The sequence below is a fragment of the Cardiocondyla obscurior genome, linkage group LG05 (genome assembly GCF_019399895.1).
Source record: "Cardiocondyla obscurior isolate alpha-2009 linkage group LG05, Cobs3.1, whole genome shotgun sequence".
NCBI classification, from domain to species: Eukaryota; Metazoa; Arthropoda; class Insecta; order Hymenoptera; family Formicidae; genus Cardiocondyla; species Cardiocondyla obscurior.
In genome coordinates, this window is record NC_091868.1 from 3,718,679 (window position 1) to 3,746,175 (window position 27,497).

Sequence of the window (27,497 nt, forward strand, 5' to 3'; positions counted from 1 at the left end):
GCATGCCTGTACGGATAGTCCCGTTCGGGTTCAGGGCCTACCTACGGAAGTCCACTGCGCGAAGTGTCGTTCAATTTTACCTGCTCGTCTTGCCTTAACGGCAAGAGAGAGAGAAAAAAGGCACTGATCAGTAGAAAGTAAATGCGTTGTCGTTTATCGAGATTTATCGGACACGTGCCTAATTATTATTAATTTTTTTTTTTTTTTTTTTAAATAAACGAAGACGGGGTAGGCCCTGATCGAATTTCCTTCTTATCAGTCTCGTCTAAAGTCCGCAATTGGCATTCGATTGGCGGATAACGTCGTCGGTCGCACCTCTGCACTCGGTGGAAAGAATGCTCGATAGTGCCTCGATAGCGGAGGCTAGATATCCCTCTTATCTCTCTTTCTCTCTCCCTCGATCGCCGAAACACGCCTTATCGCGGCCACCGTTGACTTTAATCGGCTCGGCATCACCTGACACCACGGCGATCTAGTAGCTGTGAGATTTTCGAGGCGTGTGCACGATCCGCTTACAAACTCGAGAAAGTGAACGTAGTTTCTTTTTTTTTTCTTTCCCGTGTGCTCGTCACCCGCATGTGATTTCCAAGTATGTCTCGTGAGGTAAGAGGTATTACCGTACGACTGTGTGTGCGTGTGAAATAGCGAGGTATTTTAATTTTGCCGTGTAGTGTTTGAAGAGATCGCGTGATCGAATTGCTTCGATCGACTTGGCACTCGTCGTAGTCTTTCCTTGACAGTCTAAGAACGCTCGCGTACCGCTTTTGAATCGAAGAAAAAGTAGCGAAGAAGCCACTAATTTTAACAACGATTGTTGCTTACGCATAAAAATGCAATATCTTTATTTAGAATTTTTTTAATTTTTTTTTGTAATTCTGCTTTGAGAAATTACGAAGTAAAAATGGGAAGCGTTACGGAGAGAGGGGAGATATTAATTGGCTAATAATTAATTTGACTCATCCCGATTTGATTGAAATTAACCGAACGTTTCTTTCATTTCTAAACTTAAACGCAGTCGCATTTTATTCTTTAATCGCATCTCTGAAGTTGCCCTCGCTTGTAACGTTAATGATTTATGCCTTACAACTTTCTTCAATTTAAGAAAAGGGTGCATGTGGAAGACATTTGCGTCACTTTGACATGACTTGACAAGCTTATTATCCGATCACGCATCATTCAGCAAATTTATTTATTTCCTCTTGCAACGTTTATGTTAAACCGTCATTCAAGTCGGCGCCGCGCAAAGATTTTGCAACAGTCTGGTATTCAATTAAAATTACAGCATGTTTTTCCTTTTCTTTTTTTTTTTTTTTTTTATCCACAAGTATTCAAGGAATCCGCGAAAGGCGAAATCGATCCCGCAAGATTAATTTCGTGACGACGGGTGCACGTGAGAAAATCCTGGGAGTCTCGATCGTCGTTTCGTGTCATCGTTGAAAAAATTAACGTGTTGATATCGCTTTTTTGCGTCAAATCGCGTAGAAAAGCACGTGATTGCGGAGATCTACGGCAAGCGTCTATCGGGGGCGTAACGCGTTACGCAACACGTGCGTCGACCCGGTGAAATGCGCTCGCGTATTTTCCCACACCTGGAACTTCGCATCTGGTACGCGCGAGACATTCTCCCGACGTTTTTTTTTTTTTTTTCCCCGTCCCGTTACTTTTTTTTCGCGCATCCGTCACGCGCTGGGAAGACGCGTCGATCACAATCAACGGCGAAATGTTGCATCTACGTTACGTCGTTTAACAATTGCGTCATCCGCGAATGAGTCTTTAAAAAGCCTCGGTGCGCAATTTCGACACGCGACGATTAGAATTTTTCGAGCGATCTTCGGCGAGTTTGAGAACCGCCATTCCGAAGCATCGCCCGTTGATTTACATAGAATGTAGCGTTGCAAAATCTCGGCGCACTGCGCGAAACCGCATTTTACATGCCTCGGTTACACCGCGACTCGTCTCTTCAGGAACGGATCGCTGTCGAGAAAGCGGACCAAGAGGTGGAGGCGGCTGCCACCGCCTGTGCTGAAGACCCGGCTGCACCCGCAGTCGAGAGCAAACAGCAGGAAGCAACGGAGACGTCGACGAGTGTCGAGATGCCCGCCGCCGCGAAGAAGAGCGACGTCGAGGTCGACGTGCACGACGTTCCAAATGCCACGGTCGACGCGCCGACGGCCAAGCATCCGCTGGAACGACCGACGAACTTGAGTTTAGCCAAGCAGGAAGTTGGTTTGGCCGACGCGTTGAATATCCCGAGCCCAGCCTCGCCAATCTCCAAACAGGTCATATTAAAGAACATGCTAATCACAATTTCTTTAATAATAGACACTATAAAACGCGCGCGTTTAAACCAGAGTCACGCATTAACAAATTCAATTTTTTTTTTAATTTTTTTTTGTAGATTCTACCGCTTACTTTGGCCAACGACGAGGAGATAATCGCTGGGCAGCCGTTCCTTCTGAATCCGCCGACGAGCGTGGAACCTCCAAAGGAGAAGCCACCGCCGCCTCCGGTGGACGTGAGCGACGACGAAAATCCTCCTCCAGAGCCGCTCAAGAGATTGAATTCCACCCGCAGAATAAAGAAAGAATTGCGCACGAGACGGTCGGATTTTCTCGGTATTGAGGGGGTAAGCGTCAACATTCGCAGCATTTATCTTGATTGCTTGAAAGCGCGATTGGTCATGTATAACGAAATTTGTATATTAATAACAGATCAACGATGACGATCTCGAGCCTGAGTTGACGCTGACGAAGCCACCGGATATGGCAGCAATCCTCGCCGAGGAGCGACGTATCGAACAACTCCATCGTCGCTCATACGACACCGACAGCAACTACGAGCAGGATTCGAGCCACGAAAGAGACTCTGGGGTTGAACTCGGACACGTGGAGGATTGGGCGAAGCAGCCCGTTAGCCCCGACATGTCGCAACACAGCAGACAGAGCAGCGAGCCTTTTGGAGCCAGCGTGACCTCCTCTGAGGAGGACGAAATAACGAAGAAAGAACGGGAGATCATCGAGGTCCTTGAGAAAGAAGAACAGTGGCGATACGGCGATAATCGCGAATACAACAGGTATTGCAACCACAAGTATTACAACAGGTATGAATCAATTATCGGTGTGCAATTTTTTTTTTTTTTTTTTATATTTTGTTACCGGCATTAAAATCTAAACCTCTTTTTCAAGATAATTGAAATATATTAAGCTCTTGAAAAAGATTCTGAATTTTATTTGTTACAAAATTGCTTAATTAAAGAATTAAAAAAAAAAAAAATATATATATATATATTTTTTTTTTTTTATATATATATAAGATATATATTGATAATCTTACAGTGAATTGGGGGAGAGATTGGCCCACAAGTTGCGCGAGCTTGAGGAAGAGAAGATGCAGCTAGAGAGGGAAGCGATATTACGCTGCAACGAGGACGCGTTTCGCAAGAGGGACGACAATTCACGCAAACAGGAAGATGCTTCCTCACATGAGCAATCGCAACAGCCGCACGATGAGACAGCGAAACAGCGGGAGATTCAAGCGCGGACGACGGAGGAGGAAGCAAAGTACGTCGAGGACAAGCGAAAGGACGAAGAGCTTGAGACGCAGTCGGAACAACTGAGGATGCAGAACGAGATCGTGGAGAAAGAGCGTAGAGTCGCTGACGCGTGTCGCAAAGAAGAGATGCGCATCCGAACGATGGAAAGTCAAATTCGCGAACAAGAGGTAAGGCAAATCTCCCTCAGTTTTATTCGAGCGCGAGACTAACGAGGATAAAGAGGCTAATTTTATAAGTAGATGGAATGAATTTTAAACAGAGTATCTATTATTCAAGTACATACTGTCTGCGACATTTCTTCCAGTTGATTTTGTTATTTTTATTATTACTTATTATTATTATTATTATTATTATTATTATTTTTTTTTTTTTTTTTTTTAAGGGAAAACTATGCACAAATTCTTTCTAGCCAAAGCACGCAGTTTTAACCGATAGCTTGGAAATATTATCCTTAGGGCAATGTTACCTTTATTTTCTCTTAGCGTTTTTTTATCTGATTATAGTACTTTTATTTAAGATAAAGCATGGTAATAACGTTTAATATTGCATTGCCCAAAGGATTCGATTGTTTAATAGCATGGTGCAAATGAAATATAATGGCGTAGTGTAAATATTGATAGAGGGATCGTTGCTAATTATTCGCAGAGCAAGGCATTGGTCGGTGCTGGGTTGAGCAGCAACGAAGATGAATTCCCTTCCGGGGTAAGACAACAGTTGTCATCACCATTGTTTTAGTCGCTTGTTTGCACGGAACTTTTATATAACTTTTATATGAATATTCGTATAGGAATTCTGTGCACCTCTTCCTACTGTCTCTTTTAAATTTCTTTCAAACGTTTCAACTAATCTAGGCTTGATTTGATATAATTTATTTTTGTATAGTAATACGTTAAACGGATAAATTAATCGCACATAAGAATATGTAATTTTATTATTATATTTGTTAAAACACGTAAGTGTTGTAAAATCTCAAATAAAAGTTGATAGTAATTTCAACTGAATGCAATCATAAAAATATCGTATATTTTCTTTTTAGGAAGTGTTACGAGTAGAAAGAGAACTTTTGCAGTTGGAGCAGGAAGAATTGAAAAGACAACGCAATAATTTGGCCTATCGCGAACAGAAGCAGCTCAGGTTAGCAGAGCAGTTACAGGAACAATGGAAGTCTTTGCAGGATGTTGCGCAAAATTCTATTAAAAATACTCAACAATACAAATATCATACACCCGCAGTGAATTACAGATCTTCAATGCCAGACTTGCAATTCCAAGATGTGCCAAGAAGAAGACCACCGCCACCGTCGATTCCACTTACGAAACCACGAATGCTCGATCAAAGACAAAGAGATGTTACAATAAGGTATAAATACAAATTATATTACACTTGTATGCCATATATGATGGATGTCTGACGGATTATGGAGAATTACATAATATTTTGTTATTATTATTATTGAATATATACCAAATTTCTTTATTTAATTGCGAATGTATAGGAATAGCCGTATACCATCCGCGGATTCGATTCCCCAACAAGTAGACGCATCAATTCGTGAAAGCGCAACGGCAACACTTGGAAATCACCCTGGTCAACAAATGTCCAGGCAAACCTTACAAGCATTAAGCGCAGTTCCGCGCCCACGAATTGTTCAAGGAGATCAATGGGTCCAGCGAAGAAAAAGCGATGTGCCAAGAGGCGCACACGATGTGAATTATCAACATTGGCTCATTCAAGTACGTATCAAAATTGTGATCAAATATTCGTCATAGCATAGCACGAGATAAAATTCTATCTTAACTATTTTTTTGATAGGAGGCCGAACAAAGAAGGATTAATGAGAGGAATCAACGGTCACCGGCGCGAAAATCTCAGCCGCATGTAACTGGCACTTCCGTACCATATAATGCTCCAATTCGGACAGATAGTAAACCGTTACCCGATTCTATTATACAAACTTTAACACAAAGAGTACAGAATAAAACGCAGGAAAAACCTCTTTCGACGAGACGAAGGTAAATATTAGTATATGCATAAAAGAAAAAGCGAAAGAAAATATAGAAATTGATTTGAAACATCCTATATAAAAGTATACTTAAAGATAAGTTCTTTTTAGACCGGAGCAAGTTTATAATCAAGAACAACATTTGACTGTGCAACATCAATCGCCACAATATACCCTACAGTCTCAAAAGACGCAACCCGCTCCAATCGCGAATAATAACGGAAATCAGGAAAAGATGCTGAGTGTAAGCGGAAAAAAGAAGTGTTCCCATTGTGGTGAAGAATTAGGTAATTTAGTAAATTAATATTAGCAACCTTTTTATATCCTGATAAATATCCTACGACTTTTTAGGTCGAGGCGCTGCGATGATAATCGAAAGTCTACGATTATTTTATCATATGGAATGCTTCAAGTGTTGCGTGTGTCACGTACGTCTTGGAGATGGATTGATAGGAACAGATGTGCGCGTTCGAAATCACAAGCTCCACTGCCATAACTGCTACTCCAGTGACGACGGTACAAACATTTAATTCTTTCTTTAACTGTTAAATATAATTGTACAATTAAGTACGTTTTTATTCAAAGAATATTCGGTAGAACACACATTGCCTTCGAAATATAAAGAAAGAAAAAACGTATAAATTTAACATTAATAGTAATTTCAATATTCATTAATACGTAAAATATTTTATGCCGTATAAACGTAAAGACAATTGTTAACATGACTGGAATCGTACGAATATACAAAAACGTCTTGAAATCGTATCTCCGAATATACATTTACAACTGTCGAATTTTCAGGTGTCAAGTTCAGTTGTGTATAGAAGCCTGGGGGATTAAAGGAATTAATGCTGATCAACTTGATTGTAACATTTTCGGCTATATCTTGAGATCTTCGTATTTGATCATAATTTTTATTTAAAAGTATCATATCGAATGGGACACGCCACATAAGATAAATTGCGTAAACATATTTTTCAACATCATAGACAGGTCGCATAAGAATAAGGCGAACAGGGTGTCACTGTCTGCTGCGCGGTATATATTATTTTCTGTATTTTTTATTCAAGGTAGTGAGTTCACTCATGTATGCAATACCGTTTCTACCAACTAACACGAATCATACGCAAAGGCTGTATATAAAGATGTATTTATGTAATTAGTATAGTAATAAGAAATCATAAATTGTTGAGGTTTAATGTGGATGTAACTGGCGTCATTTTACCGACGCTGTATATTTTTGTAATATAGTTCTCGTACTATTTATATATCAGGTATATCTATTTTACAACAGTTATAACGAAATACGCGTGACTGTTTTTTCAAGCAAAGTCGTTGATTTCTTGTTCAATCTTCTTCTTCTTTTCTTTTTTTTTTTTTTTTCCTACCCCTCTTTAGAAGTGAAAATAGCATGAGATTGAATCTCTATCGAGAAAATCAAACTTTGTCAACTACAAGTTCTTTAAAAAAATGTTCTGCAGGAATATTAACTTTAAATCTAATAAAAATATAGATCCGCCAATATTTGCGAATCAAAATGCAATTCGTACCAATACTTACGCGTCTAAACGTGAGCAAGAGGATCTTTCAAGCGCTTCCCGCAATCGAAGACGTGCTGGTTACATTGTGAGATATTGTAACATATGCGTCTCGTGTTATTACGTAATTTTATATTATTGAAGAAAATAAATGTAAAACAACAAATATAAAACAGTTATCCCATATTATAAAAACTATAATTCCTACTTATCCTACAAACTTCCTTTACATATTCAGAAATATTCGTTTTAGCATATACATATATTATATGCATATATAGTACATGAATAATTTGAATTTATTTTGAGAAATTTTTTTTAAGTAACTACTTTCTAATTTTTGTGCATTTATTCACTCGAATGCAGTCTGCATGGAGCTTATGTGTGTTTACATGAGGTTGAGAACTACTCTACTGGAGCATACTCGATACTGGAACCAGAGAGCTGAACTTTCGATCGCGGCCGGCCACGCGTACAGATGCAGAGGCTCGTCCGTGTGAAGCCAGCGCTTCGGCTGCCGTCGGATAGAGGAAAAGGTCAGAGCTATACACTATCTGTCCTACTCTTTCGCGACGTCGTTGGTAACTCGGTAGTCTCGGTATCGCGCAAGCATGATGGAAACCGCTCGAATTCGAACGGCTACTCTTATTTGCCATGTACTATGAAACTTACCATGTTACCATTATTACCATGTAAAATAAAAATTGAAAATAAATAAATTATTATTCATAAAGAATCCTTCTTTTTACAAACTAAATCACTTTTATCTCATAAGTTAGCAGTACGAAATAAGCAGAGTTAATTTTTATAAATTTGTAGCTAATTTGTTGTTAAAAAGTAATTGGCAAAGAAAAAGTTCGTTACTCTCTGCTTTTATTATTATACATTTTTTTAATAATATTCAAGTAAAAGAAGATGAAGTTGGTCGCAAAGAAATTTAGTCGAGATAACGCGTTGTTGCTTATTTATCGCTAAATATTTGCCAAAGGAAAATATTAAATTGCTATTTTCTTTTCTTAATTAACAAATTGATATTTTCTACGTAAACGCTCGTTATTAGGTAACGGTTGTTGCTCTCGATTCGGGGTTTCAGATATTTTGTTTAAAAATTGAAAAGAAGTCATTTCAATTGTTTAAACAATTTTTTTACAAAATTAGTCACTCATCGGATTCGGTCGCCGGACGATGTTGCGAGTGACATAGCATAGTCTTTTCTTCAATATTAACATTTTTGCTAGTTAACAAATGGATATCTCCGAGATCGAGTGTCCGACTTTTATAATTTTTTTTTTTAACAACGTTACAGCATCGTCCGACGACCGAATCCAATGAGTGACTTTTTTGCAAAAAATTATTTAAACAGTTTAAACATTTTCACGATGTAAAATTGCAATACTCAAATTCGGCGATGCATTATATGAAACCGAGAATAAAAATAATTTGTTAATTCGCAAAGCTTGCTATAATTTCCCTGTTATTAGTCAAAATCCTAGACCTAGTACGCGTGTAAAATGTCGCAAAAACGAGGATTATCAATCCGCGGCGTGCGGCGTTGTCTGCTCAACGAATTCGCTGCTGTCCATCGTTGCCGTTTCGCTTAGCCGAGTAATGCCTAGCCGATACTTTGCTTTTTCGATCTGTTCGCCGCCCGCCGCCCTCCGCCCTCCGCCCTCCGCCCTCCGCCCGCTGTTAACCACTTGTTGCCCATGCTGATTATTCAGTTTTTTATTGAAAGTAAATTTCGATAATGTATAAGATAAAGGTTAATTAAAATAAGATGCTGAAATGTAGAAATAACAAATAAAGTTTACTTTTTTTAATTTATTTAAAAATTAATTTTTCCGAAATCGGAAATGTACAGAAATCGCATATGTTCTTTGCACAAAAAGATATAACGTTTTTTTTGTATTATAACAAAACGATCGTGCCTTCACAAAAGTCATATTAATTTTTTTCCTCATAGAATCGAACGTTAGATGGTTTTAATTATTATTGGTGTTAGCGATAAACGACGAGTTTAAACAGTTGAAATAAATAATACTCGGAGGAAAGAGAAGGGTAAGCAGATCCCTTTGTTCGACTCTATATAAAAGAAGGATCGTTTTCATAACGCGAATTATAGTTAAAGGTGTCAAACAACAAGTATATTTGTGGTTAAAAAATGTCGCGTAAGTATTTTATTATATATTCTTATTATAATATTTAAACGTTTCTGGTTTTAAATAGATGTTTTATTTAATTATAATTTTTTTTTTTCCAGAAGAAGATTTACACTTAAGCGAGGAGGAAATGTTGCTAGATCTGAACATTAATGACACGCCGCCGCGCTCCTCGATATCAGTTCAATCGCTGGCTGCTCAATTGAAAAACCAAGAAAAAATTATTGAGCAGCTGGCGGAGAACCAAAAAAAGATGATGGACATTATGCAAAGTCAACAACCACAGCAGCAACAACAGCAACAATTGCAGCAGCAGCAGTCAGAGCAGCAAAAATCGGAAGAAGCTGCTGGCAGTGACCAACCCCCACTGAGGGGTAGAAAAATGTGTAAGTTATTTTTATTTTAAGTATTTATAACTTATGCGCGCACGCACGTACGCACACACACACACAAATTTGTATTTTTTTTTATTACAGATTCTAGAAGAGAACACGGACGTGGAAGAAGCCGCGCCGGATGGTACGAAAGAAATTGGGGAAGAGGAGGAAGAGGAGGAAGACGAAAAGGAGAAAGAAGAGGAAGAGGTGGTCGCGGCGACTTCCACGTCAATTATTATTTTTAAATTCAATTTTTTTTTATTAATTTATTTTTTATTTATTTATTTATTTATTTATTAAAATTAATTTTTTTAAATTTTTTGACGAAATTGTAAAATGAATTTTTTTATATTTTTAATGTACTTTTTTTTATTTTATATTTATATATAATTTATTTAAAAAATTAATTTTTTTTTTATATTGTAATTGACAAATTAACGACAAAATAAAAATGTTTTTATTGCTACTTCATGTATTTTTTTTATTTTATAACAACCTTCGCGTAAAACACAAATATTAAGCTCGAGATATTTAAATAAAAAAGCGAAAAAAATTTTTCTCTTATTGCAATTTTAAAGTAACTGTTAACGCGATAATTACAACATTAATTTTGAGACAAAGAGATGAGGCCAGACAGGTACATCGGCATTGACGGGAAACGGTGTATATAAACAGCCTAGCTAGGCAATGCGATAACAGCGGCCGATAGATAACATAGTTTAGCGAAAAAGACCGAAACACTTACACATTACCGAGGAGGTTATTGACCGTTTCAAAATAATTCAAAACAAAGAAATTTAGCGAAATTTTTTGTCTCAGCGCCGATATTAATAGCGGAGTATCAACGTGCGAGAGTCAGGGTCGTAAAAAAAAAATACCTATCTACACTTTTAACTTATTATCTATCGCGTGCGAGAGAGAAAAAGAGAGAAAGAGAGAGAGAGAGAAAGAGAGCGCTTATATCACTCATACTACATATATAATCATTCATTTCTCATTCATTTCTGGATTTCCGCTTTCGACGTTTTTTCATTAACCATACTTTTGTTCGAGCATTTAATTAATTACGCGTTTTTTTTTTATTAACGACAAGCGAAAGACGTTTGATATAAAAACAAGTATAATGTAAACGCGCGATGACTCACGAGTTATTATTGTCTACCGCGAGAAAATAAGATAAAAATGAACAAGTGTCGACCAAATACTAATAAGATCAAAATATATAATTAACACCGGCAGCAATCAATCCAATAAACACATTCTAACAACGACAATTAAAAACAGCGTTCAAATTTTTTTATTTCTCCTTTTTATAAAATAGTCTAATAATTAAATAAACTATATAATTGTTAATAATTTGTATAAACATGTAAAAACATTAAAAAATAAAAAGTTACATAGGCCTGACTCGAACTAGCGATCCTGCGCTTACTAGACCAGAGCTGTCCGCGCTGGACTACCACGCTGCTTCAAAAATAAGTCTAACTTATCTAACTCTCGGTACTTCAATACATCGCAAATGTTTAAACTCGATTTTCTTTTTTTATTTTAGAGAAGCGCATCGAATGGCTTTACAATATTAATGTAGAAACACCAATTTTCAAACTCTGCAAATTTGAATAAAATCAGTGTTTCGTTGAGCGCGATCTCCCCTTGTTAATAATATACAGGGTGATCAGTGGACGGAGTTAAAAATAGTAGATATAACTAATCGAATTAAGACAAAAAATATTTTACCATTTAAAAAAATTCTGAATTTCCGAGAAAAAAAATTAAATTTATGTACTCGTAAGAGCGGCAAAGAAGCGTGGGCTGAGTGAGCGCGCGATAGACAGCGGCGTGTATACCTTAAAGGTGATGGACGGAATCAGCGCGCGGCGAGCGAGACGAAGCGACAACGCGCGTTGTCACTTCATTTCGCTCGCGTGTCGTCACATCGTCTCGCTCGCCGCGCGCTGATTCCGTCCATCACCTTTAAGATATACACGCCGCTGTCTATCGCGCGCTCACTCAGCCCACGCTTCTTTGCCGCTCTTACGAGTACATAAATTTAATTTTTTTTCTCGGAAATTCAGAATTTTTTTGAATGGTAAAAGATTTTTTGTCTTAATTCGATTAGTTATATCTACTATTTTTAACTCCGTCCACTGATCTGGGACACCCTGTATGTTTAAATAAAATTTAGTTTTTTTTTAGGCTCTAAAATTTGTCTCCCTTCCTCGTTAGCTCTTATCATTTGATTAACATTGGTTATTCAAATCGATAAGATTTCCAAGCATCACCACGTGGAAGTGAGGATAGGAATTGAGTAGAAAAATCTAGATCAATCATGTTAAATACACAAATTTTACTTCTATTTGTTAAATTATTATACATATTATTTTATATCATATGATATAATTTCACTAAAAACGATTATTTATTGTTGTATAGGTATAGATGTAGAAATAACTAATACAGATGGAACTAGTACATCATGTAAGTCAGAAGGAGAGCAATATACAAGTGAGGAATCAAAAGGTTCTTCACCAGCAATTTGGAAAACTATGGCAGCTTCTATTAAGCCGACCAAAACAGTGCCTTTAACGGATCCTATTAAGAAAAGAAAACGAGATTCTGAGAAGACAAGTGACATGCTTTCTCATTCATCAAAAAATGTTTCATTACTAGCTGCATCTCTAAGTTCAGCTCTTGAAAGATTTGGACAATCTCAACCACTGCAGCCAGCACCTCGTCCTAATATATATTCAGATGTAGAAACAATGTTAGGTCCCATAGCGGTTGCGCTTAGCAAAGTAGATGAGAAAGAACAAGTGTCATGTGTCATGGATATGTTGGCAGTTGTTAAAAGATATATTAAGTAACTTTCATAATGTTATGAATATAAAGTTCGTCTTCTGTGATTAAGTCTATTTGACGCTACAAATGCTTTAAAATGTTTGATTAACCAATTAAAATAATTTTACAAATAAAATAAATAAAAGAAATACTTTAAACCGTTTGTAATGTCAAGTAGACTATTGCCTAAATGAGCGTTGATTTAATGCAATAATAATCTAATATAATTTTATTTTTAAATGCTAAAGGAACAAACCAAGATTAAAATATATATTTAATTTAATTTAAATTTAAATAATTTATTTTTTAAAGAGTGTAATAAAATGTTTTTTATGCATGTTAATTTTTTAATTTGATTATATTAGTAGAAAGAACATTTTCTTTTTATTTTGATTGTCGTGATAAATACCGAAGTATTTTCTACTTATATTATTCGAATATATTTATTTTTTAATACTACTGTTACCGTAGTATGTTACTATATTACATATATTATTTGTGTTAATATAGTTCTAAGTTTAATTATATTGAGAAAGACTGATTTTTTATTATTTGCGTATCCAGAAATAATACTTGTCTAGAAAGTTTTGTCTTTGATGTACCTTTAATATCCCAATTATTCGACATTTTATAATGTAGAAATTATAGATTTAATAGGCATATTGTTTTTATACAAAGAGTTCAATTTATTAATAAAGATAATGATAAAAGACTTCTTATACACGTTTTTTATTAATTACCTTTACAATTAAACCTTAATAACCTAAATAATAATTATCAAAAAATGTTCGTACTGCAGGGTTCCTCGCACAGAGCAGGAGAGACGCATCTTTTCCAGACTCTATCCTCTGGACTGACGAGTCGACGTTTACGCCAAACGGCGTAATTAATTTAAGGAACCGCCTTTACTGGTCGGATGAAAATCCACATGTTATTAGACAGGGAGCTTTTCAATATCGATGGTCCACAAATGTATGGGCGGGACTCATCGATAATCATGTGGCAAGTACAAACGGAAAAAAACAATTATTTTATTAAATACTCTGTAACAAAAATTTTTTTTTATTTGTATTAGATTGGTCCATATTTTCTTCCGCCACGTTTAACCGGCGAATTTTATGAATATTTTTTGGACACCGAGCTCCCTGGTCTTCTTGAAAATATTCCGCTGGCAACAAGGAGAAACATGATTTACCAGCACGACGGGGCACCGGCTCATTGGAGTCGAGGAGTACGCCGACTTTTAGACGCACGCTTTCGCGACAGGTGGATCAGTCGTGGTGGTCCAATTATTTGGCCACCACGATCGCCAGATTTGACTCCGCTGGACTATTTTTTATGGGGACACATAAAAAACTTAGTCGAGCCCCAGAGAAACGGCACTGTAAACGAGGTACGCGAGGCCATCGTTGCGGCCTTCGCTACCATTACGCCGCATATGGTCCATCAAGCGACGCAAGACGTTGTTCGAAGGGCCCGACTCTGCGTGCAACAAAGAGGAGGGCACTTTGAACAATTTTTAAATTAAACTATGACAGTGGATTAGGCCTACCGGGGATACCACGATAAAAAAAACGCACTATGCTATCTACCGCTAGGTAGTGAGGAAATGATAGCACATCTTAATATTAATAATTTCCTAATATTAAAAATACGTTTTATTTGATGTCTGAAATCCTAAAGACAGCATAATATGTTAATGTTAATATCGTGCTTTCGGAAGCGCGGAAACATTTAATTGTTTGTCGGCACGGTATCATATGATCGCGAGCGCATTCGTTTCATCTTTGCCGCAAAGACTTCAATACGTGATTGTTTCTTTCTGAGTTGACTCAGATTATATCTTTAAAAACACCGTCGCCGCCGCGGCCGCGGCCGGCCCCTAAGTTGCTTAGAGCTCATTCGCCGAACCCGCTCGCCAATCAGTATTATTCGACTCGGCTACTTTCTGCAGAAAACGAAACAATGCCATCGCCGCGCCCAGCCCATAGATTTCTTAGCGTTCATTCGCCGAGACATAATAATTTTTATAAAATCAACGGTTACGAATTTTGCATAATTGTATAGGACTTTTCGTCTTAAAATATTCTTGTCTACCCCAAAATTTCGGGAGTGACAAAACGAACCGGACACCCTGTATATATATATATATATATATATATATATATATATATATATATATATATTTTTCAACTTACAATTAGTATATATATTATACATACATATAAATTAAATTAATGTGTAATGATTACTATATGTATTTAATATATACAGTTTGTTTTAAAATATTTGAATATAATAATTGTAACCCTGAGATAATGAACAAATATATATATATAACATCTTCCTCCAGTAAAACAAAATTGTCTTTTAACTCTTAGTAATAATTAATTTAATGTAAGTAAAATAATTTTTAAGCAAACACACATCAATATTATTTTTTACTATTATCGAGTTAAAGTCAAACGAGCACCTCGAAATATTCGCTCGAATTGCCATGGTGCCTGAGCTGTACCTATGTCTGAGGCTAGGTATTCAGCAAGGTATTCTCTTATATCATTCGCTACGGAAGCTGCCCTATTGGCTCCTACTCTACGAAGTCTTTGAAAATAATTTTCTGTTATTTCAATAGTTTTCCAAGTACTTGTCTGAATATTGCCATCTTCTAATTCTAATTCTAATTGAACAGAATTTAAATACCCACTATTTTTATTGTCAATTAACATGTTATGCAGACACACTAAAACTTTGATAATGTTTTCCGCTTTGTCTACAGAACACATTAGAGGGGAATTTAAAACTTGCCACTGCATTGTTAATATACCAAAAGCATTTTCTACTACACGTCGTGCTCGAGATAGACGATAATTAAAAATTCGCTGCTTATCTGACAGTCTCTGCTGCATCCTTCCAGGAAAAGGACGCATAAGGTATTTTTTTAAAGGAAAGGCTTCGTCACCTACAAGAAAGTATGGGATAGGAATATCACTTCCAGGAAGAGGTTTATCTGGAGGTAAATCCACTTCATCATGATTCAAAGCTTGTCCAAAATCAGAGTTTGACCAAACTCCACCATCACTCATAGATCCTAAAACATAAATAAACATAAATCTTAAAACAAATAATATATGTATATATATATTACAATTGCAACAAAACTTCTCAAATTTGATATTTTAAATACTGTTAACATTAGCAAACACACCATACTGTCCAACATCCACCCAAGTGAATTTATAACAAACATCTACTGCTGCTAAGAGAACAACACTAAAAAATCCTTTGTAATTATAAAATTCACTGCCTGACATAGGCGGTGCTTTAATGCGCATGTGTCTTCCGTCAATAGCACCAATACAATTAGGAAATTGCCAATGATCAAAAAATTGTGCAGCAATTCGCTTAAAATCGTTCCTTGTCAATTGAGGCAAGTAAATAGGCTGCAGCTTTTCCCATATTGCCTTGCAAGTTTCTTTAATAACCTGATGTATTGTACTCTTCCCAACACGAAACTTATCATGAAGACTTTGAATAGTTCCTCCTTGAGCAAGAAACCTATACAGAAGAAATTACACAATATTTACATACATGTAAAGGCACAATAAAAATTTCGTATATAATATCATAAACAATGAGTATGAATAATCGACTATAATTATACATTTATAGATCTATACTTACATTAATGTCATTCCAAGTCTTAGTTTCGATGGCAGAGGTAATCTCATCACAGTTGTCTGTTTTTCAAGCAATGGCTTTATGACATTATGTAAAAACTCAAATTGTTCTGGCCACATACGAAAATTAGCAAAAAATTCTTCATGGTCTGTTAACTGAATTTCTAAAATAAGATTATGATAAAATCCTTGCTGTTCTCTTCGTCGATTCACAGGTCGTATCCACCATCTTCTTCGTCCTTTACCACGTCCACGATGTCTTTGAATATTTAGTAGCAAAAGTTGATGATGATAAAGCACAATATATACTCCCATGCACAACAGAAGAATAAAAAATTTTTCTTCTTTAGGTCTCATAATAATTATTGAAATTATGAATATCTTTTTCACAACAGTTTGCGCGCCTGCTCATGCATGCGTTGCGCCGTTGCGTATTTCCGTGTAGACAAACACTGCGTAGACTTCTTACGCCTGCGCTTGAGCCTGCGCTTGCGCACTTGCGCTGCGCTTTTACGCCTCGTCGTGTAGATGAGCCTTTAATCCCGAAAAAAATCCGCTACGAGCCGCTACCGGTTGCTACCGGCGAATCGATGCATTGTCGAGAAGTCAGACGACTTTTTGAGGTTATCAACAATTTAAAAAAGTTAAAAGAAAAATCTTTTCCTTCTGTCCGCGGCACTAAGATCCGCGTGCGAATAGGTAAAAGAGCAAAACAATTATTTGTATTTTAAGAAACGTATACTTAATATCAAATTAATTTTAAGTAGAAGAGGAAAATGATCGTATTTCTTGGCTGACTGCAAAATTGCAATTTTATCGATTTAACAGGCACACATAGTGATTCATCTTTAATCTGTTTTATATTGTGTTAGCTCGAGCAGGAAATAACGACAAATATGAGATAGCCCTTGATTCATTATCGGTCGTAAAATTTAATGCTTACCGAAGCCAGAGAATTTTCTTTTGTTACAGAATCACGTTGGCAGGAAATTTCGAAAGAAAATTAATTTTCCGCTTTACGGCTGTGCCTGTACCGACCGCAATGACAAGGAAAATGTGACGTAAAAAAGGACTTGAGTACAAGAAAAGAAGGAAATAAAAATTAATAGCAAAACGTATTACATTTTTATGGAAGAAGAACTGAGTGAATGTGTTCCGATAAATGAAAGTTGCGTAATACTTTAAAATATTTCGGGCAATGTCGATTATTAATTAAGTTAATTTCTTTGAGAGATATACGATATGGTAATTTACTGAAAGGAAATACAATTCTTTCTGTCGTTTTGCGAGAAAGAACATTGGAGAAGAAAAAAAACAAAAAGAAGTAAAGAATTTTATAATCATATCCCGTCTTTACACTACGTAACAAATATTAAATTTCGCTTTGTTGCAAATTTGTTCCCGGTATGTCACGTGAAACTCCCATCATCATATCAAAAAAAAGTGTTTGCAAGCGAATAGTTTAACCAAACGAAATGTTGAATTACTTGTAACGAATATATAATGGAGATATAACGAAAAAACATTTAAATAAAATTCTATTAAAAGAGAAGGAAAATCTATAATTTTATATTCCTGCGTATGATTTTTACATACGAGAAAAACCTAAGAACCTAAGAACATTTACTAATCTTAGACAAATTCTCGAAACAATTTTTAAAAATCAAGAAATATAAATATAAAAATATATTGCAAAAAAAAAGAGAGAAAAAGAGAGTGAGTGAGTAAGAGGAGAGAAAGATAGAAAGTGAGAATGAGAGAGGAGAGGAAGATAGAGAGTGAGAATGAGAGAGGAGAGAAAGATAGAGAGTGAGTGAGTGTAAATGAGAGAAAGAGAGAAAGAAAAAAAAGAAAAAAAAAAGAAAACAATTCACATAAATAGTTCCAAGAAAACGACACCATGTCTCATAAATTCTCATGAAGGGTATTACAGGCATAAAAAAATTAAGAGGGCTTCGACATTTTTAAACTCAAAAGCATAAAAATTATTATGATTGAAGATACGGGTAGAGACGGGTAAGAAGATCTGAAAAGAAATGAAAAACAAGTCCAGGTATGGGGTCACACACACACACATACATTCCGATTTAGTATCTATGACACATTTAAAGGAAGAAGAAAGAGAGGGAGAGAGAGAGAGAGAGAGAGAGAGAGAGAGAGAGAGAGAGAGAGAGAGAGAGAGAGAGAGAGAGAGAGAGAGAGAGAGAGGGAGGGAGAGGGAGAGAGAGAGAGGAGAGAGAGAGAGAGAGAGAGAGAGAGAGAGAGAGAGAGAGAGAGAGAGAGAGAGAGAGAGAGAGAGAGAGAGAGAGAGAGAGAGAGAGAGAGAGAGAGAGAGAGAGAGAGAGAGAGAGAGAGAGAGAGAGAGAGAGAGAGAGAGAGAGAGAGAGAGAGAGAGAGAGAGAGAGAGAGAGAGAGAGAGAGAGAGAGAGAGAGAGAGAGAGAGAGAGATATAGTTTTGTAAGTGAAGCTAGTCACGATTAACAAAAGCTAACGTCGGCATATCTTGTATTCTGCTCTATCTAACATTGCCGATTTCAGCCGACAGCCGAACCAGCCGAACCTTCATTTGTTAGTCGTATATTCGACACAGCACGTGTCAGACCTTTGCGAATGTTTCTCCTCGAGTGAAAACTAATATATGTGCTACGCAGCGGTTAAGGAATCGGAGTTCTACTGTTATTAACTGATCGCAAGACATAATGCTTGATTTTAATAATTACCATTTAAAAAAGTGGCTCCATGGGGACAAGGCTCGTCGTCACAGATTGCTCATTAAGGTATGAAGTTTACTTGATTGATTTACTACTTTTTTAATTTTTCGCAACAAGCATAATTCTTGTTCTGAGAATTCAGTGTGCACACGGTATGTTTAACATCTCACTTTTTATAATAAAAGTCTAATAACATAATACTTTTTTTTTTTTAATCACTACATTTTTTTTCTCAATTAATTAAATTTTCTCTTTTAATGCCGAGGAAATTAATTTTTATTAGATAAACGTGAGAGGTAAATCGTAAAATGGCGAAATAATTCATTTGAAAATGAATATTGCAGCTAAAAAATGACGTGCAGAGGATATCGTTGGACAAGGAGACAATGCGAATAAGACTGATTCAATTAACGATTAAGCCATATGTGACTCTTAGCAGGCTATCCGTTTGCCGCATTGGGTAAGTTTCTGCGAATCAAATGTGATATCGCTGCATAGATTATAGTTCGTTGATACCGATTTAACAGGTATAATTTATCTGGGGAATTGTTTCTGCTGCGAGATATGTACTGACTCAATTTTTTAATGCAATACGTAAAGGCTATTACAATTTGTTGCTACTGTTAAAAATTGTAAGGGCGTTCATTGTATTAAGTTCACGGTTTTATGCTTGCCAATTGATACAGAAGTGTTACGTCCGGAGGCCTCCACAATATATATATTTCTTTTTTTTTTGGCTTCTTTTCATTTCAATATTTTTCTTTTCTTTCGTCTAAATTAATTACTTTGATGTATCGGCGTACCATTATCGTTACCTAGCACCGGTGATTGTCGCGCGGTCGATACATCGTGATGTATCGATTATTATACCGATCGGCCGCCCGACGCATCACCCTGTGCTCACGCCCGTGCTCATGCTCTCGATCACGCCCGCGTACACGTGAACATTACGTACTTAAGACACTGCCTAGTTATAATTTTGCAATTAAAAGAGCAGCGATAAATTGGGCGCCATACAGCAAAGCCAAACGCGAAAGGATTTAAAGAGAAACTTAAAACATCTACTAAATAATTCAATTTAACAATAAAACGAACGAGAGAAGAGAAAAATAGGCTGTACGCCTTTTTAATAAACAAATACTAATAAACCAAAAAAGCATTATACCCAGACACTCTAAAGAAGCAATTACGAAAACTCAAAACCCAAAAACAACGAAGATTTAACGATTAAATGAGAAAATTTAAAATTAGATATGCGTGCAATGCGGAAGTAAAACTAGGTATAAAAAAACAAGACTCTCATTTAACGGTTAAACAAAATAGTTAGGCGCGAGCGACCCACGCCAGCGAAATCACGACCATATAAAAGGGATAAAGACATTATCGAAGTTGCAAAATCAAATGTTTAAATTATCGAAAAATCGAAATCCTTCACAAAGGAATTTCGCGGGGCAAAGGGAGAATCCTTGCTCCCCTCGCCCTCGGAGCCTAACATCTACTCATATAAAAGCCGCGAATTTTCGGACCTGGAATCGCATTATCGTCTCAACGATCTCCGACGGCAAAGACCACCAGGAAGCGCAGAATTGTACGAGCGAAGGAATTAAAAGCAGTCAGAAGTACAAACTCTCACGTCGCTTGAATTTAAAACCTTAAGGGCTGAAAGCGCGCTTCTCCAAAGCGATCGCGCCTCACTATCCCTTCCTCCAGAGCCACGGCGCGCTGCCCCGAGTAGCGATCGCCGCCTCGCCTCCTTCACTCCGAGCCACGGCGCGCTGCCCCGAGTAGCGATCGCCGCCTCACCTCCCTCACCCTGAGCCACGGCGCGCTGCCCCGAGTAGCGATCGCCGCCTCGCTTCCTTCACCCTGAGCCACGGCGCGCTGCCTCGAGTAGCGATCGCCGCCTCGCTTCCTCAACTCCGAAATTTAACACGCTGTTCCGAACAACTACTATCGCTCCTAATCGAACCCGTCGATCCTTGGTTGCGCGCTGAGCCTCTTAAGAATAGCGTAGCAACTGAATTTAACCAATTTCCAATTTTTTTGTAGATGAATAACGAATTTGTCGCAAATCACTACGCCCGGTGGACTCCTTACCGGCTTACAACCCCCGCTCCGCCTCTCTTTAAACAAATTGTAAGCCATAATACAAGGGGAAATTCTTGGGAATGGGTTTACGAACTACCTCTCGAGACACGGATAAAAATTAGAAAGCAGATTAATGACGTATTAAATAATTAACTAAAACCTCAAAGTAAAAGCTTCACTTTATTTTAGACGAACAAAAGGAGACACAGAGGCCGGAGATCTTGCCGCGCTGGGCGACGAGAAAAGGCGCGGCAATTGATTCGCAACTTTAAGACGCCGGGAATATTTAATCCGGCTGTCTTCCCGATAGGACCCACACCGGCTCCCGTGGGATATAAGACACCACCGCGGGACACGATTTTCACACCGCCAGCGGTCCCTCCTCCGCGACCCCCTACCGCGCAACCGCCAAAAACGCTTCCGCCGCGACCCTCCTCATCATCATTGCCACGAATTATAAAAGTAGAGGATTTTAAACCGCGCGTTAAAATCGTCAACCCCGCGCCCGTTCTACCTATACCACACAAGCACCTAAAACGGGGACCCCTGTAGGAACGATTGTGCAGAGGAGTAGCCAACAGATTAACAAAAAATGGGATTGGCTGATGAAGGTCTAAAATAAAATAGCGAAATTAATTTCTACACACATACTATCTTTTTTTTCTCCCTTCTCATCACACATTCCTAAACCGCGAACGAAATCAATTTCGGACGTAACAGAAGTTTAATTTTTTTTCTTTTTAATAAGAAATAAGTATTTTAAGTTTCTAAATTTCCTTCGTTAGTATTGGTTTCTTTTAAAGGCTTTTGGAATTATAGAATTATATAATATTTAAATATTAGCAAGATGTAACACCTTTTTGCTATTTGGTTCGTTACACTTAGACTGTCGAAGTGTTAAGAATTTTTGACTCTAAATATTTATTCAAATATGAGAGGGGAAGGTAGTCTCACAAATGAAAGAAGTCTTTCTCACTTTCTAATCCTTCGTACACGGTTTACGTTACTTTTCCCCTTCCTTGCATTTTATGACTGCCCCATTATAGTCGTGAGTTTCCTATAACATGTGTAGGGAGGGCTGCAAAAAATCAGTTTGACCGCGACGTTTGCAGTGGCTACACTTCTTTTGTACCGGTTGTCAGATAGTTGACCAAAAAAGAAAAAAAATAAAAAACTTATACGAAAGTTAATACGATGATAACAGCAAAATAATTCTGCAGTGATAATCAATGGAAATAAAAAAAGTGCAACATTTTCAATGAAAAAGTTTTGAAGTGGTCACGAAATTAAAGATGATAACTACTTGGGATGTTCAATAAATGCAAGGTAAATCACGGCGTAAAATTGTTAAGATTTTCAAAGTGCACGTGTACGTATTGTCATTTTTTTCTTTTTAATTATTGATGCTACTTTAATCTACCTTTCAGTAAATACGTAGTGATGTGTTACATATCAGATATTTATTGTCGTAGGAAACGATTCTTTTATCTAGGATACGTTAAAAATACAAATCTTTGTTCTCATGCAACATTCATATAATTGCAATATGTTTTATCTTATCTTATCTTAAATAATTGAAATAATTAAAACTAAAGTGGAAAGTGAAAAATAGTATCTGCGCAATGGCAATAAATCGATGAAGACTTTCGTTTAAAAATATAATTAAGCATTATACGTATTCGCTATAGTGATTCATAAATTTTGTTGTTTCAGTGATATTTGATCTCTGCAATGAATTATATGCAGTAAGATAACACATGGCAAAAATGCTCTTTAACTATATCCAATTTGTTTCCACGATGGTCATTGATTCCGTCCGTTTTTATTTTATTTATTATTTAATATAGGTACTATTAAGTTCATATTATTTATTAAATAATGCTAAACAGTACGTATTACATAGCACAACTAATTCGTTTTATGGTGGTATTAAACGCGACGTTAATTTTAATCGATTTTTCGACTAGATAATGACACTGAAATATACACGGGAGGTAACGAAACCTCGAGTGAGAAACTGCCAGATTAATTAACAAGTGATTTAATTAATTAAAGGATACTGCATAGTATGGTTCAAGAACTGACACCGCGTTTAATGTAACAAGAAAAAAAATTTTTATTTTATTTTAATGACTATCTACTAAGTTTATTTTAAGAATTTAGTGTTTATAAATATTTTTGAATAAATATGACACAACTTTTTAATTGTTATATACAGAATTTTTTTGCATGTTTTAGAAAGAACTTGTTGCGATCGCACAGTATTGATCGAAATTGCATTTTGTCTGATAACGATGAAATGAAAAAAAGGAATCCAGACGATGACAAAGTAAAGCGGAAATTCAAGAATTCGGAAGATATTTCTCAACAGTTTTATGGTGGTATTAAACGCGACGTTAATTTTAATCGATTTTTCGACTAGATAGTGACACTGAAATATACACGGGAGGTAACGAAACCTCGAGTGAGAAACAGCCAGATTAATTAACAAGTGATTTAATTAATTAAAGGATACTGCATAGTATGGTTCAAGAACTGACACCGCGTTTAATGTAACAAGAAAAAAAATTTTTAATTTAATTTTTAATTTTAATTTTAATTTAATTTTTAAACGCTCAACACAAGCTTACAAACAATAACGTTCCACCGTTAACGAATATGTCACGGATATCATATCAAAATAATAGGAACTCAACCAATACAACGATGCAAAATGTTAGACAGGATGTAAATGTGATTCAGCGGCAAGCAAACTCCAATCAGCAAGTATTTTTGGAAAAACCAGTATGCTGTTGTGTTACTTGTTTAAATAAAACCAAACATACTTTTGTGCCTCAATCGCAGTGTAATATACAAACGCAATATGATCAAAATATCCCACCAAATCAAAATCTGCAAATACCGCAGCAGAGATTAACGAAGCAGCACTCAGAATTTTACAAAAATGTACCTACATCGAGTAATACTAATAACTTACTACAAAGGACAGAGGATATTAAATCGCAAGTTGAAGATCGTACGCAACAGAAGGCATCGTATACTAACATGCAAGATTCATATAACAAAATTTCGAATCCATGTAACGAGTCACAAAATACATATAATAATGCAAAATCTCTTCCATTACCAGAATCGAGTATGTTACAAAATACGACATCATTACAAGAAGCAAATAAAGTATCAAAATCCATTTCAAAAACAAATTCCGCCCCACATTAGATATATCTTTTTGACGGATCTTCAGAAAGTGATGTTGCACGATCAAATAAGGTATCTTCTTTCTTTCGGTGTGAGAATATATTCGTCAGAGTGGAACGAAAGCATTCAACAACTGTATTCCGACAGAAGTAAATTAATTGGTTTGTTTTATTATTTAAATAGTTACCTAAAAAAAATAAGAGAAAATGATACAGAACAAAATACATATAATAATGCAAAATCTCTTCCATTACCAGAATCGAGTATGTTACAAAATACGACATCATTACAAGAAGCAAATAAAGTATCAAAATCCATTTCAAAAACAAATTCCGCCCCCACATTAGATATATCTTTTTTGACGGATCTTCAGAAAGTGATGTTGCACGATCAAATAAGGTATCTTCTTTCTTTCGGTGTGAGAATATATTCGTCAGAGTGGAACGAAAGCATTCAACAACTGTATTCCGACAGAAGTAAATTAATTGGTTTGTTTTATTATTTAAATAGTTACCTAAAAAAAATAAGAGAAAATGATACAGAACAAAATACATATAATAATGCAAAATCTCTTCCATTACCAGAATCGAGTATGTTACAAAATACGACATCATTACAAGAAGCAAATAAAGTATCAAAATCCATTTCAAAAACAAATTCCGCCCCCACATTAGATATATCTTTTTTGACGGATCTTCAGAAAGTGATGTTGCACGATTAAATAAGGTATCTTCTTTCTTTCGGTGTGAGAATGTATTCGTCAGAGTGGAACAAAAGCATTCAACAACTGTATTCCGATAGAAGTAAATTAATTGGTTTGTTTTATTATTTAAATAGTTACCTAAAAAAAATAAGAGAAAATGATACAGAACAAAACAATAACACAGTAAAATCGAATACTTCTGAGAAATGTACCGAAAACGATTCACAAAACGATATCTCACAAAACAAATCAGTGTCACAAAAGAATGCAATGCAAATGTCTGTAGACGAAACTGTAAAGATTCAATCTAATCGAGATAATAAAAACACTTTGTCTGATAAAAACTTAGAAACACAATCTCGTAAGAAAAGTGTTGATTCGAATATTTCGGAAAACTCTAAATTTGCGACGATAAAGAGTTGTTTAAAAACGCAGAATAAAAAGTTATCCTTAACACAGAAGTTTCCGGATCTTACATCTTCGAAAATATCGCAGGTACACATTGAAAATGAAAAGTGTACCGAAATATTATTTAATTCTTCAAAATCGCCACAACAAATATCTACAAACGAAGAAAACACCAATGCTAACGAAGAAATATCTGACGAAATGTCCGATTGTTTCGAGAAATTATATATTGACGAAAATGTGGAGGAGGAGCAGAAAGACGATCAGTGTGATGAAGCATCGTTTTCTAAAGATGACGATTTTTATACGTTGCACCGCGTTGATTCACCATGGACGCTTGATAAGATAAAATATAATCCTTCAGAAGTAATGCCAATATTTCTTTTGAAAAATCCAATAGATAATATATCTCAAGATATTGTAGATAAAACGCAAAACGCAGCGACATTTAACGAAGAATTATCAGAAGAGAAACCGCGAGAATCAACTTGTTTCATATTTTCTTCCGTATTCCATTCATCTTCAAACTTAAAAATTGAATGGAATACGGAAGAAAATATGAAACAAGTTGAAAGTACAAAAGAAAATAACGAGAAAATAAAAACAGAGGAAGAGGAGGAGCCCGAGGAGGAAGTGTCGTTTAAATTACAATTGTCCGAAGATGAATTAAATACAGAAGAGAGCTCGATGTATATACAACGTTCTATAGTTATAAAAGAGGAAGCGATAATAGATACTCACGATAGTATTTAATCAGAAGATGAATTAAATGCGGAAGAAAACGCTACACAGTTGTCGAATCTAGAACTTCCTAAAAATATAGAAGAGCAAAATGCAATAGACACCCACAGTAATATTAGAACGATTCATGAACAGCTTAAACATGTATCTGAACAGAAACCTGGAAAATCGCAAACTTATTCCCTTAATTTCGGTGAGAAAGATAATGCCGCAGAAGAAATTATGTTATATCAGCACTCAAATGATATTTGTGATAATAATATGGAATGTATTTCTGTGAAAAGTGAAGATTCCGAAATTACACCTATACCAAGTATTATAAACATTAAGAGTATATTGCCATCATCATTTGAGGAGATAGGGATGAGTAAAGGTTTTGAAAATGACAGAATTGAATGAAAAGAATAAAAAGTTATTGGATATATATGAAAGTTTGGGAAATCTGGATGATGGAGATGATAGCCTTTGTTTACGCTGCAAACGCAAAAGCACAATTTTATGCACTTGCTTAAAAGCTCATTATTACTCTAAACGTTGCTCATATTTGCATTGGATTACGAAACATTATAAAGAATGCAAGGGCGATTTGATTACGTGTATTCATAGTTCATAAATTCATGTACGTCTTAAAACTTTATGCCAAAATCCTAAGCTTTTCAAGTAAAAAAAAAAAAAAAATTAATTAATGCGTAGTTTATCTAATAAGTATTATTAACTAAAAGTATGCTTTATGTATAATCCGTAATAGTATAGTTGATTTTATATTTTTTTAATAAAAAGCATTGGCCAGTGAACAAAGTTAAAAAGTGATAATTTAATTATTCTAAAGGATTTAATTTACAGCTACGATATACTTGTAACTGCAATACCAATTCATAACACACAATTATAGCTGTGCAATTAATTAAAAATACAACTATGTAATGTGCAATTATTCGATGGACTAAACTTGATATAAATATTATATATATAAAATATAATCGTGATATATACGAAATGTTTCAAAATTAAATAGATAAATTTCGAATATAAAAGAAAGTGTAATAATTATCGAAACATTGATATCATAACAAATGAAATATTTCAGTTTTAATCTTCTATTTAATTTAATGAAAAATTACTTTGTACGTACTCATTAACATAGAAATTACAAAAATGTATCGTTTTAATTTTAAAACATTTTGTATATACATATACATATTTTATAAATGTGTGTGTGTACTCGTACATAAATTTATGTATTTATACATAATTATGTAACTGTGTTACGTGTATATATACATATTATTTGCAAAAATGCAACGACTATGAAATTAGATTGAAAAATTTTTCTTCAGTTTTTTTTACTTTTAGTTGAAAAAGACTTACCTCATTTTTTCCTAATTATTTGATGTAAGTATTGTAGAGTATTAATTATATTGATAATTTTAATACATAAATATCAACTTTGTTACATTAATTGCCTATTTCATATAAATTAGTTTATGTATTATAAAATTATGTT

The 27,497-nt window shown here is 35.6% G+C and overlaps 3 protein-coding genes across 7 annotated transcripts in view; 2 read left to right on the forward strand and 1 right to left on the reverse strand.

The window, feature by feature from the left end:
• Positions 1 to 7,266, forward strand: part of Smash (smallish) — a 48,071-nt gene extending 40,805 nt beyond the window's left edge. For 3 of the 5 annotated variants that reach the window (XM_070657214.1, XM_070657215.1, XM_070657218.1), the window contains 11 exons: positions 1,965 to 2,279; positions 2,399 to 2,626; positions 2,712 to 3,100; positions 3,336 to 3,720; positions 4,199 to 4,255; positions 4,590 to 4,912; positions 5,049 to 5,286; positions 5,366 to 5,565; positions 5,667 to 5,842; positions 5,907 to 6,071; positions 6,357 to 7,266. In XM_070657214.1, coding sequence (XP_070513315.1) covers positions 1,965 to 2,279; positions 2,399 to 2,626; positions 2,712 to 3,100; positions 3,336 to 3,720; positions 4,199 to 4,255; positions 4,590 to 4,912; positions 5,049 to 5,286; positions 5,366 to 5,565; positions 5,667 to 5,842; positions 5,907 to 6,071; positions 6,357 to 6,379 — 2,499 coding nt within the window. In that variant the 3' untranslated portion in view covers positions 6,380 to 7,266. The remainder of the gene's footprint in view (positions 1 to 1,964; positions 2,280 to 2,398; positions 2,627 to 2,711; positions 3,101 to 3,335; positions 3,721 to 4,198; positions 4,256 to 4,589; positions 4,913 to 5,048; positions 5,287 to 5,365; positions 5,566 to 5,666; positions 5,843 to 5,906; positions 6,072 to 6,356) is intronic. The other 2 variants (XM_070657216.1, XM_070657217.1) reach the window with 2 other exon arrangements.
• A 7,385-nt stretch (positions 7,267 to 14,651) lies between these two features.
• LOC139102770 (putative nuclease HARBI1) lies at positions 14,652 to 16,837 on the reverse strand. The gene is made up of 3 exons (XM_070656905.1): positions 16,149 to 16,837; positions 15,673 to 16,022; positions 14,652 to 15,555 (listed from the first exon to the last, which is right to left on the reverse strand). Exons 1-3 carry the CDS (start codon positions 16,499 to 16,501, stop codon positions 14,915 to 14,917), a joined length of 1,344 nt encoding a protein of 447 aa, XP_070513006.1. The 5' UTR covers positions 16,502 to 16,837; the 3' UTR covers positions 14,652 to 14,914.
• A 6,764-nt stretch (positions 16,838 to 23,601) lies between these two features.
• LOC139102756 (putative uncharacterized protein DDB_G0289963) lies at positions 23,602 to 26,392 on the forward strand. The gene is made up of 5 exons (XM_070656880.1): positions 23,602 to 24,120; positions 24,188 to 24,213; positions 24,325 to 24,540; positions 24,979 to 25,997; positions 26,058 to 26,392. Exons 1-5 carry the CDS (start codon positions 23,602 to 23,604, stop codon positions 26,390 to 26,392), a joined length of 2,115 nt encoding a protein of 704 aa, XP_070512981.1.
• The last annotated feature ends 1,105 nt before the right edge of the window (positions 26,393 to 27,497 follow it).

Coding starts and splice junctions, on each gene's coding strand:
- LOC139102756 (XM_070656880.1), top strand. CDS start 23,602: ATGTCACGGATATCATATCAAAATAATAGGAACTCAACCAATACAACG. Junction 24,214..24,324: donor ATGTTGCACGATCAAATAAG/GTATCTTCTTTC, acceptor TTATTTAAATAG/TTACCTAAAAAAAATAAGAG. Junction 24,541..24,978: donor ATGTTGCACGATCAAATAAG/GTATCTTCTTTC, acceptor TTATTTAAATAG/TTACCTAAAAAAAATAAGAG.
- LOC139102770 (XM_070656905.1), bottom strand. CDS start 16,501: ATGAGACCTAAAGAAGAAAAATTTTTTATTCTTCTGTTGTGCATGGGA. Junction 16,023..16,148: donor AGACTTGGAATGACATTAAT/GTAAGTATAGAT, acceptor TCTTCTGTATAG/GTTTCTTGCTCAAGGAGGAA. Junction 15,556..15,672: donor GGTGGATGTTGGACAGTATG/GTGTGTTTGCTA, acceptor TTTATGTTTTAG/GATCTATGAGTGATGGTGGA.